The sequence below is a fragment of the Microcaecilia unicolor genome, chromosome 10, assembly GCF_901765095.1.
Source record: "Microcaecilia unicolor chromosome 10, aMicUni1.1, whole genome shotgun sequence".
In the NCBI taxonomy this organism is placed as follows: Eukaryota; Metazoa; Chordata; class Amphibia; order Gymnophiona; family Siphonopidae; genus Microcaecilia; species Microcaecilia unicolor.
The window spans coordinates 160,360,024-160,382,450 of record NC_044040.1 but is presented as its reverse complement, the minus strand read 5'-3'; the positions used below and the strand labels follow the sequence as shown (position 1 = coordinate 160,382,450).

Here is a 22,427-nt window from a genome sequence, read left to right as displayed (position 1 = left end):
ATTATGAAGAGGTGGTAGAACTTCAGGAATTCCCTGCCTACGCAAATTAAGCTTTATTCACCTTACTTTTAAAGCCGGGGAGACCAGAAGTACAGGCAGACTCTTATAGACCAATATCTTTAATAAATATTGACATAAAAATTTTGGCCAAATTACTTGCCAATAGACTTCAAGAATGTCTACCCCACATAATCGAGCCAGAACAAGTAGGATTCGTTCGCAATCGCCAGTCAGTGGTGAATGTGAGATGTCTACTGCTGGCTAAGGCCCAAAGCCAGCATACTGAATCCACGGCAATGCTGGTCAGCTTAGACGCTGAGAAAGCATTCGATAGAGTGGGATGGGAGTATATGTTTGAAGTGTTGAGGCACATTGGAATACGGGGATGGGCATACCAGGCAATTCAAGCACTCTACTCGAATCCCACAGCATCTGTGCTAATTAATGGAACAAGAATGTGGCAGTTTTCAATAGTGCATGGGACACGACAGGGATGCCCTTTATCCCCAATACTGTTTCTGCTATCAATAGAACCTCTGTTAAGAAGTCTGAAAAAAGAGCCGAGAATAGTTGGGGTCGAGGTGGGGGGTGAGAGGGTGAAAACGATGGCTTTCGCGGATGACCTACTGATTGTGCCAACTTGCCCTAACTCCTCTCTGCCGGCCCTACTGAATAAAATATTCCAATTTAGCATCATTTCGGGATTTAAGGTTAATTTAGAGAAATCACATATAATGAACATTCAGTCAGCACTAGATCCCTCTGGGGCAGAGAACTACCCTAGGTTGAGACCAACAGAGGTGATCAAGTACTTGGGAGTACAAATTCCTCGAGATATGTCTAGACTCTATGATCTCAATATCCAAAAGCTGCTAGCTGAGACAGCAACAAAACTGAGGCAGTGGCAGGCATTCCCCATCTCACTTCTAGGGCGCAATGCATTGTACAATATGATGATTATACCATGTTGGTTATAAGTGTTTCAAGTATTACCATTGCGCCTTACAAACAAAGATGAGAAAAAAATTGAATGCAATGCTACAGAGATACTTGTGGCAAGGGAAGAGATCGAGACTGGCTTTAGCCACGATGTATATACCAAGAGAATATGGAGGACTGGGTTTCCTGAATATCTGCAATTTAAAAATAGCTTGTGCCATGCGACATATCAATGACTGGTTCCGTACAACTTCAGATTTTTCAGCAACCAATATGGAACTTCGATTATTTGACCCCTATCACTTTAGCAACTCACTACATGGGGTGGATAGTAATGTGTCTCCTGTTTTGAAAATATCCTACATTCTGCCATCCGCTCAAAAGGCTTGGAAATGGATATGCAAACTTCATCATTGCCCTTTGGGAACGACTCCTTTCCTGGCGCTGTGCGGGAACCCGGAGTTCCCATCTGGGCTTCTTTACTAAACATTTGATATATGGAAGGGGCAAGGGATGATATATTTACAACAGTTACTGAGGAGGGGAAGATTAAATCCTTCGCAGAACTCCAAGGCATCCAACTTTTGAAACCGAAAGGCTATTTCCATTATTGGCAATTGCAACATTACTTGGCTAGCCTGCCATGGGAGGCATTAACAGAGGGCGTACAGGAGAAATTAGCCTTGGCTTTCTCCCTTAATTCACAACAAAAGGTTCCCTTGTTATTTCACCACAGACATATTAAGGACACTAAGCCTGAGTTGAACTATGCGAAGTATGCAAGGGAATGGGGGAGAGACCTCTCAATTGAAATGACTTCAAGCTTGTTTAAAGAACATGTGCTAGCTTTGCGACAAGTGACCTCGCTGTCATCACATTGAGAACTACAATACTGCTTTGCTCTTCGACTTCACATTCCACCCTGATGAGCATTCTACATGGGCATTTCTCCCGATAGAGCTTGTCCCAAATGTGGGGGGAGTGGAGCAATGTTGGGACATATGTTTTGTTTTGGTCCTGTCCGAAAGTTATAAAGTTTTGGAAAAGCCTCCTCAAACAAGTTTCCTATATGTGGACAGCGAGATGGGATTATTCCTCTCTGCTATTGTTTGGCAAGCCCAGTTTGGGTGCTCCAAGCCCAAGGGGATATAAAGACTTTGTGAAATGAGCTACTATTATAGCAAAGAAACCCATACTTTTGGATTGGCTCACCCCAAGCGGACCATCAATCCAGACGTGGAGAATCCAGATGGTATCACTCCTGCGAATGGAAAGACTAATGTTTCAGGAATACTCACAACAAGAAATTACTTTCTAGGCCCTCCTGCTTTGATTTTGTACAATATTTCACAACATATTATTAATGAGGCTTCAGCTAAACTATCTAATGTAATTGTAGATACCTTTGCTCTTATATCACCCATTATAAAACAGAAAATTGTGACTTTAGCACATGAAGAATACAGGTTGGGAAATAATATTTCATGGGCTATGGCCTGTGATCAAATACAGATCGAGCTTATTACTATCTTAAAGGAAATTCTGATAACGTCTAAGTTAGGCTACTGGCCACCATCTCTTGTTCAGATGGCTAGCACCAAATTACCGGAATTTGCTATAGCTCACCTTGATTGGTGGACGGTTAGTGTTTCAATCTGTTCACAACAAGGATGCTCAATCTGTACTTTGATCCTATGGTCAGGACAACATACAGTTATTTACCCTGTTGTTAATATTGGTGTGCAAGTTAATAATGTGATAATGTATCCTTTGGACCATCTCGCAAGGGTGCAGCCCCTGGACAATAATTGTACATCATTCAAACCAATGGATCCTAGCCTGTGCCAGTGGACACCCTTTCATTTCTAGTGTGACAGCTCCTGATGGAACAATTCATCCTCCTGCATTCTGACTGCCAAACGTTTGTATTCATCCACTGTCTTACATAGGGTGTACTACCTTGGAGCTGGACACTTTTGTTTTAATCTGTTCTTTCCTCAAAATATTTCTTTTTCCATTGCTCCCTAATTACATGACATCCGCCTCCCTAAGAACACTTTGCTGTACAGTTCAAACTATTTACAGAACAATATTTGGTGCAGTCATGCACCGCTGGTTTCCATCACCATTAATGAGACAACATATTCTGCACCTCTGGTTACCAATGACTCTCTTGACATTCCAGATTTTATTCCATACGCTGTACATCCACTCCCTTTGGGCATGGGAGAAGATACTTTACACAAACTACTGAACTTTACTGAACTCCATGCCTATATGGACCATCTGAAAACTACCTCCACAGAAGTGAATCATACCATCACCTATGAGAATGGACAAATTAGACAAACTGTTCAAAATTTGCTACAAGACTCCCATGTTTCAGCATGGGAAATATTCTTTGGATATTCACCTACAGCTGATCATGTCTTTAATGTTTTAGTTCACCCTATCATTATTTTAACTGGTGTACAAGTATTGCTATGCACTGTTATGATCTTCATGTGCTGTAAACTTAGACACATGTACAACTCTTTGCAAAGTTTAACCTATAAAATACCCTCACCCCTGTAAGGCAGCCATACATACAAATACACACACTACTTTCTTCCCAGCATTTACATTTTAATCTGGAATATTAATTGGGCTTTTTTTAAACAGTTGCATCATCTACCTTGGAACCACTCTAGTCTGGCAGGTTAATTTGGGCTTTTTATACCTGGCATCCTGGTACCTGTAGGCCTTAACCTCCAAAATGCCTGCATCCCTTATGCACTGTCCATTCTGCTCCAAGACGGGTAAGAGGTGGCATATTGGGTTAGCCTCGCCCACTAATGACTGCACAACCTAAGGCACGAAGCTTGGACTCATAATGGGACTTAAACATCTCGCTACTGTGGAGGTATGAATGAGCAGGACAGGGGACCTGCTAGAACTAGCAGCAGCAATATAACTGGAGATATGGAAACATGAACAGTCATCACTACAGTGACAGATCAGGTATCCAGGTTTGTTTCCATCTTGCCTCCATGCAAAAAAAAAAAAAAAAGAAGTGGTGTAGATGTCAGGATTGCTGGACATACTTAGATTAATATGAAACCAGCTTCTGATACCCCCCCCCCCCCTCCCTCAGGAAGCCCTGAGGATGGCAGATGGACCAAATGTTGTCCAGTTGCCTGCTAGCCCTTTGATTCTCAAGTGCCCCTACTTAACATACCTTTGTCCTCCTGGGCGTCTGGGACCAGGGCTCTCTGAGAACAATGAAAGCCAGACAGATAGACTCCAAAACTAGGGACTTCAAAGACTAAAACCTATGAAAGTGCTCATCTTCCTGACATCAGGAAATTAAACTGGAGTTTGCAAAGGAAATAGCTGATATCAAAGGCTGGGAAGTTATTTGACCCCTCTCTGATCCTGTTAGGTATATAAAAGTCAGAGCACATGGCTCTGCTCTTTTCTCTTCTTCCTTTCTCTACACACCCCCATCTTTAGCCACCAGAGCACCTGGCTCTGCTCCCCCCTTCTCCTTCAGCCCTACTCCCAAGGCTCTCTCTCTTTTTTCCTCTGAACACCCCTATCCTTACTTTTATTTCATTGATTCCCATCTAAACACACACACAGTTACAGCATTGCAATATTTATCTGTACTAAGTGCTGTGAGCCTATATATGCAAATATTATATATATATATATATATATATATATAATATATATATTTGCACATATATATGCAAATATATATATAATATATATATTTGCATATATATGTGTGGATTGTGCATTCTTGGAAACCCACTGCCTCTATGGACTGGATCCGGGACCATACCTAGACAATGAATGCTGACACCAATTAGTGCTGATAATTGGTTCTTACCACCAATTATCAGCACTGATTGACTCATTATTCAATTAAGTTACATGTGTTAAATTGGGCGCACACCCATTTAACGTGTGTAACTCTGGCACTATATTTAGAATTTGGGCATTAGGGGGTTAATGCACACAGAGCCCCAGCAGTACTTCTCACCCCAAGCACACCGTCATATCCGGCACTATGAAAATATATATATTTTAGCTCTGGAGTGTACCCAGCGGTAATCAGGCAGTGCTGCGCGCTGCCCTTACCACCACCTCAAATGGGTGGCGGTAAGGGCTCCCCCCAAAATGGCTGTGCGACAAGTGCTTTACTTGCCGCACAGCCATTTCTTGCAGGAAAGAGAGACTAACCTTTTACCTGCTGTGGTAAAAGGGGGCCATGGCGCGCGTGAAAAACACTTGCCAACGTCAGCACAGGGCCCCTTTTGCCGCAGCTAGGTAAAAGGAGCCCACAGTCTGAAAACCGCTCCCTTTAAGAGTTAAAAAATAACAATATCATAAGAATCCGTTAGGTCAATACTGAAAAGCACCCATGCAGTTATCAATGCATACTAATTACACAAGTGCTTCTTTTTTAAAATTCCTTGCCAGCTAACGTATGTATTCTGGCTGGAAACTCAATGTCCAGCTGAAATGTATCTATCTGATTTGAGGAGGGGCAACGGCATTATCAATATTCAACAGCTATCCATATAAAGTTATCTACTTAGGTGGAATTGCACAAATATCCTACCTTAAACAGATAACTTATTCATTTAAGTTTATGATAGAATATTTATAGGCATAAATTAAAGATAGGTGGATACTTCATCCATTTAACTTTATAAACTGCAAAAAGGTGGGAAAATGTGGGATACAAATGCAACAAATAAATAAATAATATATAGAGACTGGTTGCCTGAATATTGTCCCTCCACTCCCATATTTTTTGGAAACTAAAAAAAAAAAATACTACTTCAAATGAGTAATTGTGTATTCTCTCCTCTTAACATTTCCTTAAGTATTGGAAAAATGCCATTCCATGTGAATATGATAATCACTATCAGGGGCATTTTCGAAAGAGAAGGACACCCATTTTTCAACACAAATCGGGAGATGGGCATCCTTCTCTCAGGGTCGCCCAAATTGGCATAATGGAAAGCCGATTTTGGGCGTCCCCAACTACAGTCTGTCGCGAGGATGACCAAAGTTCCCGGGAGCGTGTTGGAGGCGAAGCGAAGGTGGGACTGGGGTGTGCTTAAGAGATGGGCGTCCTCGGCCGATAATAGAAAAAAGAAGGACGTACGTCCCTGACGAGCATTTGGTCAACTTTACTTGGTCCATTTTTTTTCTCGACCAAGCCTCAAAAAGGTGCCCACACTGACCGGATGACCTCCCCTTACTCCCCCAGTGGTCACCAACCCCCTCCCACCCTAAAAAAAAAATAAAAAATTTATTTTTGCCAGCCTCTATGCCAGCCTCAAATGTCATACCCAGCTCCATGACAGCAGTATGCAGGCCCGTGGAGCAGTTTTAGTGGATGCAGTGCACTTCAGGCAGGCGGACCCAGGCCCATCCCCCCCTACCTGTTACACTTGTGCTGGTAAATGTGAGCCCTTCTAAATCCTCCCGAAACCCACTGTGCCCACATGTAGGTGCCCCCTTTCACCCCTTAGGGTTATGGTAGTGTTGTACAGTTGTGGGGAGTGGGGTTGGGGGGTTCAGCACCCAAGGTAAGGGAGCTATGCACCTGGGAGCAATTTATGAAGTCCACTGCAGTGCCCCCTAGGGTGCCCAGTTGGTGTCCTGGCATGTCAGGGGGACCAGTGCACTACGAATGCTGGCTCCTCCCACGACCAAATGCTTTCGATTTGGTCGTTTTTGAGATGGGCGTCCTCGGTTTCCGAAAACCGGGGATGACCATCTCAAAAACAAGGATGACCATCTCTAAGGTTGACCTAAATTTCATGATTTCGGCATCCCTGACCATATTATCAAAATGAAAGATGGACGTTGTAAGGATGAGGTAGAAGGAAGGCAGAGAAAAGCTGATAGTGACAGTAAGGGGGGAAAGGAGAAAAACCCTCAGAGGGGAAAAGGGAGTAGGAGACTGATGAAAAGGGAAGAGAACTACAGAGCCCAGCAACACTTGCAAGGAAGGAGGGAACAAGAGAAACAGTACCACAACTCCCAGCAGGTAGTAGAGTCAGGGGGTGATTGGGAGATGGAGGATAATCAGGGAGAGGTGCAGCACCTGGGAGAGAGGGTGGGGGAAGACTCCATGGAGTGGGAGGATGTCAGAGTGTTGGTGTCTGGCAAATGAGGGTGGTGAAAATGCCTCTAACTCCTAGGCAGTAGCAGAGAGGAGCGGAGGAATAGACTGAACCACAGGTTTTCCCAAATCTTTAGCTAATTCTAAGACTGAACTGTTGTTTGTTTGGTGTGTTGGAAAAGTGAAGCAAAGTGCACGTAGACCAACAGCTGTGGTACAGTGAACATACTGTTTTTCCCACTGGTACCGCGGTGTAATAAAGTACTCTGCAGGATAAATTTGGTACTGTGAATAATTACTTTTTGCAAGTGAGCAGAAGCAGTTCCTCTTAGGAGGTGGATTAGCCCCAATTGTGTGGGTGAAGACAGACAGCACGGAGAGGTGCAGGTCGAGAGCGGAGAGGTGCGACAGCAAGGAGAGGTGCTTGCTGACAACGTTCATCTTGTTTCGATAATATGGGTTGCCCCGCCCCTTTAGGGGTCATCCTGCAAGGACGCCTTCATGAAAACTTGGGCACCCCGTTCGATTATGCCCCTCCACGCATCATATAATATTTAGCATTTTTTAAACTTTAAATACATGTTAAAAAACAGGATTTAATTTCCTAAAATCATATACCCCCTAATTCTATAAAAGTCACCAAAAATTGTGCATGCCCAAATTGTGCACACAGTTTAATTGAATAACGAGCTAATTAGCACCAAATTGACTTTTTAATAATTCAGGTGGAAGTCACCAATCCACAAGTCCAAAGACAACAAGTTATGTTCCAAACTGTTTATTCAGTAGTACATACAGGAAAAAATCCAACATGGGTCGTGTTTCGGCATGATAACCTTCATCAGGGGTCCTGTAGGGAATCAATGAATGTACAATACAATATATCAACAAGCAGCTCTGTTTAAAACAGATGTGATATGCTCTATCATAAAGCGGCAAACAAAAAAAGCAAACACTGGGCCTTCAGGATTGAGAAAAAATGTAGTCCTTTAATATCACAAATACCCGACACGGGCTGTGTTTCGGCGTACAACCGCCTGCATCAGGGGTCTGACATGAAGACACCAATAAACTCCTATCGGTCAACTTGCAAACTGTAGCGCAAGAGGTAAGTGAAACAATCGGGGTAAAACTCCCGTTGTTTGAACAGCTCGTCTCTATTCAGAAAGACGCCTCCAATACTGAAAACCGCCAAAAGTCTTTGTATTGGAGGCGTCTTTCTGAATAGAGACGAGCTGTTCAAACAACGGGAGTTTTACCCCGATTGTTTCACTTACCTCTTGCGCTACAGTTTGCAAGTTGACCGATAGGAGTTTATTGGTGTCTTCATGTCAGACCCCTGATGCAGGCGGTTGTACGCCGAAACACAGCCCGTGTCGGGTATTTGTGATATTAAAGGACTACATTTTTTCTCAATCCTGAAGGCCCAGTGTTTGCTTTTTTTTGTTTGCCTTGTTGTATTTGTATGCTGTTTTCCCTCTCTTTTGTGACTATCATAAAGCGGGCCATGTTGGTTTTTTTCCTGTATGTACTATTGATGAATAACGGGAAATGGGACTTGATATACCGCCTTTCTGTTGTATTTTGCAACTACATTCAAAGCAGTTTACATATATACAGGTACTTATTTTGTACCTGGGGCAATGGAGGGTTAAGTGACTTACCCACAGTCACAAGGAGCTGCAATGGGAATTGAACCCAGTTCCCCAGGATCAAAGTCAACAGGTTGGAACATTAAAATTGAATGTCCTCAGAACTTGTTGTCTTTGGACTTGTAGATTGGTAACTTCTACCCCTTTTGGTTTGTGCTTTTTTTTTGTGGAAGATTTTTTGTTCTTCTTGTTTGTAACAACATGCATAAATTTAGGTGCAGTATCCACGCCTAAATTTTATGCATACGTAAAAAAAGGGGGCATGAAAATGGGAGGGTCATCTGCGGAACGGGGGTGTTCCTAGCATTTATGCACGTTGTTATAGAATAAGGGGGATATGCGCTTAATTTAGGTGTGCACATTTGCTCCACATTTCAGTTGGTGCAAATGGCCATGCCTAAAGTTAAATCTACTCCACTAGAACCAAGACTATCACTACCTAAATAAATAGCAGGCAATTTCTCGAACCCATGCTACTAGAACATACTGAAATATTTTTTTCTTTTTTTCAAATAAATTTTGTATGAGAGTGCCCTCAGTAAATTCCACTGTTTTCTAAGCAAACAGATTTACTGTTGCCCAGTGGTATAGCACTTCTTTCATCGGGCTACTCTTTTTTTCTTTTTTGTGCGTGCTATTTGTGTCTTATAGTAATACAATTGTGGTCATCCACCAATATTTAAAACTAGCGTAATCCAACAATCAATCGTCAACTTGAACTTATCTTTATCAAGTGTCAGCGTTCTCACTGAGTCCTTGCTCCACTGGCTCGAAGAGCAGGAACAACTGTAGATTTGAGACTGCCTTCCTCTGGAAGCACCCTATACCGCGGGTTTCACATTTCTTTCCTCAGGGACTCGAGTTAAATCATGGGTTCGAAAAATTGCCTGCTATTTATTTAGGTAGTGATAGTCTTGGTTCTAGTGGAGTAGATTTGACTGTTTACCAAAGACTGGGGGATTTTTGTTTACACACCCCTAAAGTTAGGCATGATTCCCGGGCGTAAGCACTATTCTATAAACAATACCTAATTTTAAGTGCAGCTTACAGAATAGCATTTTTTCGGCACCATATTTACCCCATAATGTTTGTAGAATCCCAGTATAAATAGGATGCGATTGTTTGAGAGAATATAACGTTCTACAGTAAGATATACATGCTACTCTTACTTTTGCAGCAGTTGGGTAAGCAATTGTTTGGTAGATAGTCACTTGTCCTGGAACAGGAGGAGGTCCAGTTGCATTTTCTAGTGATGCAGAATGATTCCAGTAGTAATCACAATCTCTGTCTTTCACATTTCCAGCATTTGGAGGATATTCTTGCCAAAACCTGCATACATCAGATTTTGGTACTGCAATTGGTGGTAAGCTTTTGGCTCGCTCATTATTTTCATCTTTCCCTATATCAAATGGATAGTCTGGAATATCAGCCTCTTTACAAGATGTTGTTTTACAAGGCATTAATTGACCACTTGGTATACACTTTGGTGCACAAATTTCATGGCCTGAAGAAGAGACATATGGATTTTGTGGGTCACTTTCTGTACTTTCCATTTGTGAATGTTTATTGATAGGCGATGGGAAAAGAATTTGTAAACTTGAGGAAATTTGATTAAAATTAAGACTAAGGTTTTTGATTGGGTCTAGTCTCATACAGGGATCAGGCTGATAAATATTGGTAGCTTCATTATTTATTTCATTTACTAGAGTATTTGCAGATTGCAAAAATACTATTTGGTTTTCTTCTTTTAAAGCTTCTTTGGCATACTGCATAAGGCCTTCCATGCTGTAAGCAATTTGTGCAGATTTGTTCAGAAATGACATTATCATCTTTTGCTTTTCATTCTCCATGTTGTCTATGTTTTCTAATATATTCTTCTCCTTTTCATTAAGGATTGCATGTAAATTCAGGAATCCATGTCTAATTTCCTTTTTTCTGTTGTCTTTGTTCATCTTAAAATTAGATCTTAATATGCTGAATTCCAGGAGGTCAGTCTCAAGACCATATTTGGCTGTAAAACAAAATCATGGGTTTTTTCTATATATCATTTAACTACTATCATCTCCTGGACTCTCTTGTGCTTCCTTTTTGAGGAAACTTATGTCCCATGTAGAGAAAGAGCAAACATATCACACCAAGCTAATGTTAATCCCCTTTGGGCAAAGCATTTCTTACAACTAACTGCTACGTGAGGGCAGAGGTATAGACAGAAGTCTATTTTTGGGAGGACCACACATTGCTTCTCAGATCTTCTCCCCTCCCCACCCCCATGGTGATGTTCAGTTCTACCTTTGCTGGCAGGGATGCCCAAGCCCCATCAGCTGCTTCAGCCCCCTCCTTTGCCCAAGCTGCCTAAGCAGTGAGGAAGTTGGCTATGTGTTAAAGCTGCCAATGCCAGCACTCCCACGTGTTCTCAGTTCATGCTGCTGAACTGAGTATGGCCAGGAGTGTCAGCTCCGGCAGCTAAAGCATACCACTGACTTCCTCACTGCAAAGGCAACATGGGAGGAGGTTTGGGCAATGGACCTCTTTGACTGGTGGGAATTGTGCATCCCTCGCCAGCCATTCCATGGGTGCCACAATTTTGGAGGGGGCTCAGACCCCTTTGTGGCTATATTACTGTGTGAGGGTTAAACATTTCAATCAAGCCTTATGTTTTTAAGTGCTGAGAAATTAATTATTAAAAATTAACCTATCTGATGGGAGATTTCTGTGTTCTGTCAACTATTAAATGAACTACAATTTTTGCGGTTAGTTTTTCTCCTGCAATTCCTCTGTACCAGTGGTCTCCAAACCCAGTCCTCGAAGGTTGCAATCATTTCAGGTTTTCAGGATTTCCACACTGAATATGCATATGATCTAGCTGCATACAATATATCTCATACATATTTATCATAGAAATCCTGAAAACCTGAAAGGATTGCGGCCCTTGAGGACTGAGTTTGGGGACCCTTCTCTCTACCTAAAAGAACAGCCAGATTAGCCAGTGAGAATACGATAGAGAAAAAGAGAGATAGAGAGACATCCAGCATGATAAAATCTATTTGCTTGATTGACACTGGCTTTTACACCACAATAACATTGTACATGCAGAATAGACTGATTAGTTCCCACACCATGAGGCGTATTATCAAAGTACTTAGACTTACAAAGTTACATGAAGGGGTATTTTCGATATGACATCTAAGTTATGATAGTAGAGAGGACAGGTCTTTCAAACTGCTTCTTGTCCTTTACACTGCTCTTGCTGTAGTATTATAATTTTGGCTACTGAACTGTGGACAAGCTCTGTAAGGTTTATTTTCCATTGCCAGTCCTAGGTAAGAAAGTAGCTTGAATCTTACAGCTGGTTTAATTTGCAGTTATATTGAAGAAACTGCTATATTTATTGGGAATATTTTGATTTAAAGGAGAAAAGTTAAATTCTAGCAGAATTTGATTGTTGAATTAAACTGTTATTGCTTGCTCCTCCTAGATAACACTTTTTGATAGAGATGTTGGCTGAATTACTGGGACTTATAGCCCCACCCAGCCTCCCCAGGGTTTGCTATTCATATATAGACAGCCCACTAATCATTAACAATACTCCTCAGTCATACACAGGCAATCTTGCAGACTATTAACTCTATCATAGTACACCTATCCATACCCATTCCAACCAAACAAGATGACTTTTATTCTGTGTCATAATTGTGGTGCTTTAATTCTAAGGCACACCATCTGGAAGCTTAAGACTTGCTAGTATAAAATGGGAGCTCAGCAAACTTGGGCAGGAATTGGATGCACTTAAAGCAGCTTCCATCACTGCACAGAATCATACCAATTTCTTGCCACTGCCTCAAAGAATAAAACCACCTATGAATAGATGGATCACAGTAGGCTCAGGTAGACTATAACATGTGGCACAGAAGCATCCGCCCTCACAATTGTTGCCCCTTCAGAATTCTTTTGCTCCATTGCAGCACTGTGATGCTCCAGAAAAGGGAAATGAGGTAGAACAAGAAGCAATGAAGGTGTCTCAAGAGAAAAGACATCCCCAAAGCACTAATAAAGAAGCTCATACTAGCAAACTGTTGCTGATAGAGGATTCTATTATCAGAAGTATTAACTTTGGAACACAATTCAAGGGGCCCAAGAAAGTGAAATGCCTTCCAGGATCCTCAGCTACTAGGAGTACCTGGCAATACTGACTATAATCAGAGTAGAATCTATGGAGTCTAACACTGATGTTGTTATCTACCTGGGAACAAATTACCTAGCCAATAATATCCCACTTGTAGTGCAGAGAGCTTTTCAGGAGCAAGGGAAGGGGTTAAAACCTGTAGTACAAATGGTAGCTTTTTCTGAATTACTACCTACTTTTGGAAAGGGAGAGAAAAGTTTACAAAATACTGAGAACTTCAATAGTTTACTCAAAGCCTTGTGTCATTAGGAAAGTTTTAGGTACATAGGAGGATGGGGCAATGCATGGAAAAACAAAAGACTATATTGTAACAATGGGCTGCCTCTCACTGTGGCAGGAAAAACAATCCTTGTTGGGAAATTCAGACAGTATGCTTCTAGACATTTAAACTGGAAGGCAGGAGTGGCATATGGATGCAGGTCACTTCCAGTGGTTACCCTCAGCAAAAGACAAGATATGACAGTAGCAAAGAAAGCAATGTAAACAATAATGTTAGCAAATCACTTCTTACCAACATAGTAGGAAGTGAGACTAAACAAAAAACTAAATAGAAGATGAGCCTGCCACTGAAATGTAGCTGTAAAGCAATGACCACAAACACTCGCAGTCTAAGCAACAAAGTTCATGATCTTCAAAGCTCTGTTGTTATAGGAAGGCTTAGATATTGTTGCTATCAAGGAGACATGGTTCAGTGATTCCCATGAATGGGACACAAACATACTGGGCTATAATCTATTTAGGAAGGATACAGATGGTTGAAAAGGTGGAGGAGTAGCTCTGTATATCAGCAATGATATCAAAGCGACTGAAATGCAGGGGGCTTGGGGAAAGGAAGAAGCAGTATGGATCACCTTGAAAAGAGAAGATGGAAACTCTGTCCACATGGGTGTTGTCTATAGACCTCCAAGACAATCAGAGCAACTAGATCAAAATATGATTACAGAAATCTGAAAGTTGTGAAAGAAAGGGGAGGTGCTGTTGCTGGGAAATTTTAACCTGCTGGATGCGGACTGGAAAGTTCCATCTGCAGAATTGAAAAGAAGTAGAGAGATTGTAGATGCCTTTCAACGTGCTCTGCTCAGACAAATGGTGACGGAACCCATGAGGGAAGGAGTGACGCTGGATCTGGTGCTCACAAATGGGAAAAGTGTGTCTAATGTCTGAGTGGCTGCCCGCCTTGGCATTAGTGATCATCAAACAGTTTGGTTTGATATAACAGTTAAAGCAGAAGGTAGCCACTCAAAACTCAAAGTTCTGGATTTCAAATATGCTAACTTTCATAAAATGGGGGAGTACCTGAAGAAAGAGCTGTTGGGCTGGGAGGACATACTAGAAGTTGAAAGACACGGATCCAGGCTTAAAAGAGCTATAAATAAGGCTACTGGCTTTTATGTGAGGAGAATAAAGAAAAGCAAGAAAAAAAGGAAACCGATATGGTTCTCCAAGCAAGTGGCTGAGAAAATAAAGGCAATAGAGTTGGCATTCATGAAATACAGAAAAACTCAAGAAGAGAACACAAAAAGAATACCAGATGAAACCGAAAGAAGCCACAACACATATACATCTGGCAAAAGTGCAAGCAGAAGAACAAATGGCTAGAAATGAAAGGCGGGGAGACAAGACTTTTTTCAGGTATGTTAGTGAAAGGAGAAAGGCTAAAAATGGAATTGTGAGACTGAAAGATGGTGTGAACCACTATGTGGAGAATGATGAGATAAAAACAAATGTGCTAAACGTATACTTCTGTGTTCACAGAAGAAAATCCAGGAGAAGGATCATGATTGCTGGCAAAGGTACATATGAGCATGGAGTTGATACAGCACCATTCTTGGAAGAGGGTGTTTATGAACAACTTCAAAATGTGAACCATGGAACCGGACAGGATCCATCCTAGGATATTGAGAGATCTCATAGAGGTTCTGGCTGGTCCTCTTAAAGATTTGTTTAATAAATCCTTGCAGATGGGAGAAGTTCCAAGGGATTGGAGAAGAGTGCATTTAGTCCCCTCTCCACAAAAGTGGTGACAGAGAAGAAGCTGGAAACTACAGACCAGTAAGCCTCACTTTGGTTATTAGAAAAGTAATGGAAGTGATGCTGAAGGAAAGGATAGTGAATTTCCTGGAATCCAATAGGTTACAAGATCTGAGACAGCGTGGTTTTACCATAGGTAAATCGTGCCAAATAAATCTGATTGAATCCTTTGACTGGATGATCAGAGAATTGAATCAAAGGCGTTTGCTTGATGTAATCTACTTAGATTTCAGCAAAGCCTTGACACAGTTCCTCATAAAAGGCTCTTCAATAAACTTGACAGACTGAACTTAGGACCCAAAGTAGTGAAATGGATTAGGAACTGGTTGATAGACAGACACCAGAGAGTGGTGGTTAATGGAACTCATTTGGAGGAAGGTAAAGTGAGTATTGGAGTGCCTCAACGACTGGTGCGGGGGCCGATTCTGTTCAATATATTTTTGAGCGACAATGCTGAATGGTTAGAAGGTAAGGTTTGCCTTTTTGCGGATGATTTGTAACAGAGTGGACACCCCAGAGGGAGTGGAAAAAATGAAAAAGGATCTGCAAAAGTTAGAAGAATGGTCTAATGTTTGGCAATTAAAATTCAATGCAAAGATGTGCTAGGAGGTAAGAGGCTGATGTACACAGATAGAGAGAGGGACCTTGGGGTGATAGTATCTGAGGATCTGAAGGTGACGAAACAGTGTGACAAGGCACTGGCCATAGCCAGAAGGATGCTAGGCTGTATAGAGAGAGGCATAACCAGCAGAAGAAAGGAGGTGTTAACGCCCCTGTACAAGTCATTGGTGAGGCACTACTTGGAGTACTATGTTCAGTTTTGGAGGCTGTATCTTGCTAAGGATATAAAAAGACTTGAAGTGGTCCAGAGGAAGGCGATAAAAATGGTATGGAGCTTGCGCCAAAATACATATGAGAAGAGACTAGAAGACCTGAATATGTATACCGTAGAGGAGAGGAGGAACAGGGGAGGTATGATACAGAAATTTAAATACTTGAAAGGAATTAACACAGAAACAAATATTTTCCTAGAAAGGAAAATGATAAAACTAGAGGATATGAATTGAGGTTGTGGGGTGGTAGTCTTAGGAGTAATGTAAAGAAATTATTTTTCATGGAGAAGGTGGTTGATGCCTGAAATGCCCTCCCGAGGGAGGTGGTAGAGAAAAAAAACACAATGGAATTCAAAAAGGCATGGGATGAACACAGAGGATCTCTAATTAGAAAATGAATGGTATAAAAAAATTAAACAAATGGTTGCATTTGTTTTTGCATGTCAAGTGACACTTTAGATGGAGACTCTGGCTGTTAAGAACTAAGGCAGGTGCTGGGTAGCTTGTATGGTCTGAATCCCATCTATGGCAATCTGGTTTAGGATGTGCTAGAAAGGGCTTCAACAGAAGCACCAGTAATTTGGAACATGAGGACAGTAATGGGAAGTCTTTTACAGTCTATGTCCCACAATTGACAAAACGGATTTGGATAGGCTAGAGTGGGCTTTGAAGGCAACTTCAGAAATTGGAAGCTAAGGACAAGGCCAGGCAGACTTCAATAGTCTATGTCCCAGAAATGCCAAAGTAAAGCAATGATCAAATATTTCATATCACATTCATTGTTGGTTTAATTATGACTTGATAATGAGTGTAATTGTTGGGAAGACTGGAAAACTCTTTTTATTGGAAAAAACTAAAAACAAATAACATACAAATCAAAAACAAGCCCCTAGCTATACACGGTCCTCCTATCTATGTACACCCCTCCCCCTCCTCAATAGTACAGTGGAAACTGTTTATTAGAAAAACCAAAGAAAAAAACCGGACATGCAAATCAAACCCCAGGCTCCTAGCTAGACATGGTCTGCCTATCTATATACACCCCCTCCCCCTCCTCAATAATACAATGGATCAACCCCCCCCCCCCCCCGACCTCCCCACAAACCCCTTCAGACAACTGGCACACAATCCCCTGGGTAGCATGTCCCCTCATGGCGGCTTAAGCCTCACGTGCCTCCACCACCTCGAAGCCACCCCCACCCCTTTTTCCACCCTTTCCCACTTCGCCGCTTCCTGCACCGCCCTTATCACATCCCAGCTGACTACCTCCGCCGGCCGGACCTCCTGGTACAGGGACACCCTGCAGCGCGCCATCCAGAGGCAGTACCGCAATATCACCGAAATCAGAAAGCGTGTTACCGGATCCCTGCGTCCCCCTCCACCCTCTGGGCCGTACACCCAATCCGCATAGCTGTAGTTGCGGAAACTGGGGATCTGCAGCAACGAGGAAACCCGGTCAGAGACCTGGACTGTAAATGGGCACCTCACCAGGAAATGCTCCATCGTCTCTTCAGTTCCAGCACATTCCTCCCATGGGCACCCTCTATCCCGCACATTGCGATATTTCAAATTTCCTCGGACGTACAGTCTACCATGAAAGGACAGCCATGCCAGGTCTTTATACTTCGCCGGGATGCGGTTTGAAGCAATCAACCGTAACCCCTGCTGCACCCGTGGGGCCGGCGCGTCCCTCAGCGCTAGAGGAGCTGAGAACACCTGCGCCCGTACTCTGTCCATCCAGACCCCCCGTTGTCCTGCCTTCACCTCCCCCACCATCAGCCCCCACACCCTCACCAATTTCACTAGGGTCTTGCAATAACTCACCCCCCCCGGGGCCCCCCTTCGCAGTGCCACTACCCTCCCCCCCTCCCGCCATAGGTCCCAATATCTCGGCCACCACTGCAGGACACTCCTAGCCCACCCCGGTGGCTCCCGCCCTACCGCCCTCCCCAGATTGAACTGCAGGAACAAAGCGCTGAAAAACAGGACTGGGTTTATCATGCCCACCCCCCCCCCCCCTCCCTCCTAGGCAGATATGTAACATTCCGTTTTACCGGATTCGTCCTGTTGCCCCAGAGCAGCCGGAAGAACACCCCATACAAGGCCGCGTACCGGCTCTCCGGCAGCAAGCAGATGTAACTGACGAACAGAAACAAAGGAACTAAGTGTGCCTTGATGAGCTGTACCCGCTCCCCCATGGTCATTTTCCACCCCTTCCATCTATCCACCCTCCCCTTCGCTTCATGGAGACACCTATCCCAGTTGTAGAGCCTATAATCCCCCTTCTCAAAGTATATTCCCAAGACCCGTATACGTTCCACAGCTGTAGGAAACCTACCTCCCAACTCAAACTGCAGCCCCTGATCCCCAACCCACAGGCTATTGGACTTTTGAAAATTGACCTGCGACGCTGTTGCCTGCGAGTATTCCTGGATCAGGTTCTGCAATCTACCTCCCTCCCTCTGGTCCGCTACCCACACTGTAACGTCATCTGCATACGCCACGACCCTTAACTGGCTATTGTCCCCCACCTCCACCCCTTCCAGCCCCTCCGCCCCCCCCCCTTCTCCAGCCGTCTTATAAAAGGGTCGATGGCGTATGCATACAACAGCGGGCTGAGCGGGCACCCCTGCCGGACCCCTGCCCCTACCTCAAACCCCTGCCCTCTCCACCCGTTAACCAGGGGAAAACACCCCGCATGCCGATAAAGTAGCTGTAATTGCTCTATCCAGCCCTTCGGAAACCCATAGCGCTCCAGAATGCTCCATAGGACACCCCACTGCACTCTATCAAACGCTTTTTCCTGGTCGAGTGTTACCAACAGCCTACCATGCCCTCCCACTCTACTGCGTTCTACCCCCTCCCGCACCCATGCTGCCGCTTCCAAGACCCCTCTCCCTTTAACCCCACATGCTTGTGAGGCTGCCAGCAAATCCCCAGACACCTGCCTCATTCTCTGGAATAGCATTCGCGTGAAAATTTTCCGATCTGTATTAAGCAGTGCTATAGGCCGCCAGTTGGCCAGCATCGCCGGGTCCTTCCCCTTACTTAGTAGGATAAGAGCCGCCTCTGTCAGGGAACTAGGCAAGGAACCCTCCAACTGGGCTGCCCCCCATACCCTCACCAGGATCGGCACCAGCTGCTCCTTAAAGGCCTGGTAGAACTCAGTTGTTAGCCCATCCGGCCCCGGCGAGGTCTTCCTGTGGAGCGCCCCGATGGCTTCCTCCACCTCCTGTTCTGTCCATGGGTTCAAGAGGGCCTGAAGCTGGGGTCCCCCTTGACCTATCCCCGGGGTTCCTTCCACATAACACTCCTACTGCTCTATATCAATCTGCTGGGCTGAAAGGAACGCCGCAAAGTGGTCCCTCACTGCCCCCAGAATCCCCTCCCTGGTGTCCTGCAGGACCCCCTGTGCGTCCCGCACCCCCTCCATCATCCTGCGCGCCCTCCGCTCCCGGCAGCATGCGAAGGGGTCCGGGCTACACATTTTCCCGAAGTCCCGCTCGTACACCAAGGAGGTGTAGCGGTTGTACTGTACCTGTTCCAGGAGTGCTTGGAGATCATGTATTTCTTCCTCCCTCCCCCCTTGTGAAATCAGTGTGTCCCTCTTTTTCTTTATCGCCATGCCCAACTTTGTCCTTTCCCTCCCCTCCCTTCTCGCCTGTCTGAGAAAGAATCCCCGCGTTCGTCTTTTCACTGTATCCCACCACTCCCCCAATGACTGAAATGCCCCCTGCACTGACACCTGATCTTCCAAAAACTGGCGGTACTCCTCCCGCACCTGCTCGCTACCTAACCATTTTAAATTCAGTCGCCATAACCCCCTCCCTGGCCTCTGCGCTGCCGCCCCCCCCCCCCCACCTGAAGGAGGACCATGTGGTGGTCTGAAAAGTCCACATCCACGTTTCGTGGACCCCCCAGACAAACCCCCTTCTTTACCAGGAATCTATCGATTCTACTCTTACACTGCCCTCGAAAGAACGTGAACCCCTCCTGTTCCTCACAGAAGGCCACATGCGCGTCTACCAGCTCCGCCTCCCGCATGATCCCTGCCAGCCTCACCCCGTCATAGCCCACCTGTACCGATCGTCCCCCACTATCCTTTTTCCGCAATATGGTGTTAAAATCTCCCCCCCCCCCCCCCAGACTACTTGGCGCGAAGTGTATAGGTAGGGCTTGATCTTCTCAAAGAGGAGCACCCTTTCCTTCTTGCTTTGGGGCCCGTACACATTCACCACCCTCAGTGCTCTATCCTCCCAAATCGCATCCACAACAAGACATCTCCCCACCCCCAGCTCCACCACTCGCTGAATATTCACCCGGTGGGACTTAAATAAGATCCCCACCCCACCATACCTCTCCCCCGCCAACCCCCACATCGAGGGACCCCACTTCCAGGCCCGCCTCGCCCGCCTGATCACCTCAATGGACCGCAGCCGAGTGCTCCTGGAGCAGGAAGCAATCTGCTTGGACCCTCGCGAACCAGTCATACGCTAAACCCTGCTTCTTCGGAGAGGCGATGCTGGCCACATTCAGCGTGGCAAATGTCAACACTAAGCCTGCCATCCTTATTGCGAGTCACGGGTCTGCTCACTCCCACCTTCTTTCCTTATCTCCTGGGATACCCCCTTCTTACCCTGAAGCAGGTCCTCTGCTATGCGGTCTACATCATCCCCTGCCAGATCCCCCTCCCCCCCCTCCCCCGCAGCCGTCCTGTCTGCACCTTACCCCCCTCCCCCTTTCTTCCTTCCTTTCTTCTTTGCTCTATCCGGACCCACCCCCTGAACCCTCCCTCTCCCCTCTCCCCCCCACCCCCTACCTCCTCCTCCGAGTCCTCCACCTCCCCCAAGTCCTCCAAGTCCTCCAGATCCTCCTCTAGCTCCACTCTGTCCCCCCAAGCCTGCACTTGGGCCTTCACCACCTGCCCAGCCCCCTCAGCTTTCCTCTTACTCCCCTTTCCCCTCCCTCCCTCCCTTCCCTCTTCCTCCTCCCTCACCCCTCCCCCTCCCCCCAGAGCCTTCCCGCCCTTCTTCCTACCACCAGTACCCTCCTCCAGTGCTTCCTCATATTTCCGTTTGCCCTCTCCAATCCCCCCTGCCACCCCCTCTTCCTCCATTAACTCCACCTCTTCTCCTTCCTCCTGTTCTTGCTCCTCCCTCCCAACCTCCCTATCCTCCTCCTCCTCCTCCAACACCTGAAATCTGTTCCCCCCCCCTCTTCCCCTGCAGTGATCCCTCCCCGCCCACCCCTAGTTTCCCCCCCCCCCTCCGAAACTTCCCTTTCCTCTGTGGCACTTGTACCCACTCCCCCTCTCCCCCCTGCTCCACTCCTAACCCAGCCTCCTGCCGCCCCCCTCCTGCATCCCCTCCTTCTCCCCCCTTGCCCCTCCCTGCCTATCACCCCCTGCCCTATCCCCTCCTCCCTTACCCCCCTCCCTGTCCCTTCCCCCACATATCCCACTCATTATGGGCCGCCCTAGGGCAGTTCCGATATGCATGGCCTAACCCGCCGCAGAGGTTGCACCTGATTGCGGTGCAGTCCTCTGTGGCGTGCTGATCCCCGCATCTTCCACACTTTACCACTGGGCATGACATGCTGAAGTGCCTAAACGAACCACATCTGAAGCACTGCCGCGGCTGCCCCTTGTAAAAGCACAGTATCCTGTCGCGACCGATAAAGGCAGCCGAAGGAATGTGCTGGACCACATGGCTCTCCTGTCTCAATTTGACCAGGGCTCCCCAACCTCCTGCCCAAACCCTGCTTGGATCCGGTAACTTTGTAAGCGGGGATCTCAGCTCCGCGTACCTCTGTAGCCAGTAGGCTAAATCTGCCCCAGAGATAGACTCATTTCTCACGAGCAGGGTGACCTGCACCAGGTCCGGCTTGCTGATTGGAATGGCCCTGAAGTCCCGCCACTCCCCCTTTCCCCTCACCCCCTCGTACCTTTCCCAGAATATTTCCATCCCCCTCTGGGTCATGAAGCTCAAGTCATATTCTGGGATGTTGATGGGGTGTATACACGCGTAAAAGTCCTCGGGTATAAACCCCATCCCCATCACCAGCCTCAAGACCCGATCCCTGGAGGGCATTGCCCCCTCCCCTATCCATTTCAGCTGTACCACATTTCGCCGCTTAGGCAGCTGTCCACCCCCTGTCCCCGCTCCCCCCCAACCCCTCCCTGGGCCCTCAAAACCACCCGATCTCCCCCTCCTTCCTTCCCCCTCCCTGGACTACTGCCGCAAAGGACTTGGACCCCAGCCCCCACCGCCCCCCCCCCCTCCACACTTGTTCCAGCCCTTCCCTCTGCCTCCCCCCCTTCTGTCCCTCTGCCCCTCCCCTCATCCCTCTCCCTTCCTCAATATCCACAGCCCCCTCCCCCTCCCGCTGTCCCCCGTCCCCTTCCCTCTCAGACAAACATCCAGCAACGTCCATAGTCAGTTCTGCTGCTTGGGCTGCCTCCAACTGATTGTCCTGCCCATCTCCACTTCCTGGAACGTCCCTGCTCATCCCTGCCACTGCAGGCTCCAGCCTCTGGGCTAATCGCCTCCTCTCCTCTGTCTCCTGGTGATACTCTGGCTCCTGCCCAGTCAGGTCTGCAGCTGGCGATACCAGACTCCCTGCTCGCTCCGCTCCCGAACTCCCTCCAACCTCCGGCACCAGGG

At 46.0% G+C, this 22,427-nt stretch overlaps 1 protein-coding gene across 1 annotated transcript in view; it reads right to left on the bottom strand.

Annotated features, from left to right (window-relative positions):
- The window catches only part of TRIM42 (tripartite motif containing 42), a 113,519-nt gene that overhangs the window by 25,090 nt on the left and 66,002 nt on the right, over positions 1-22,427 (bottom strand). The window contains exon 6 of the mRNA XM_030215651.1: positions 9,888-10,729. Within this exon, the coding sequence (XP_030071511.1) occupies positions 9,888-10,729 (842 nt within the window). The remainder of the gene's footprint in view (positions 1-9,887; positions 10,730-22,427) is intronic.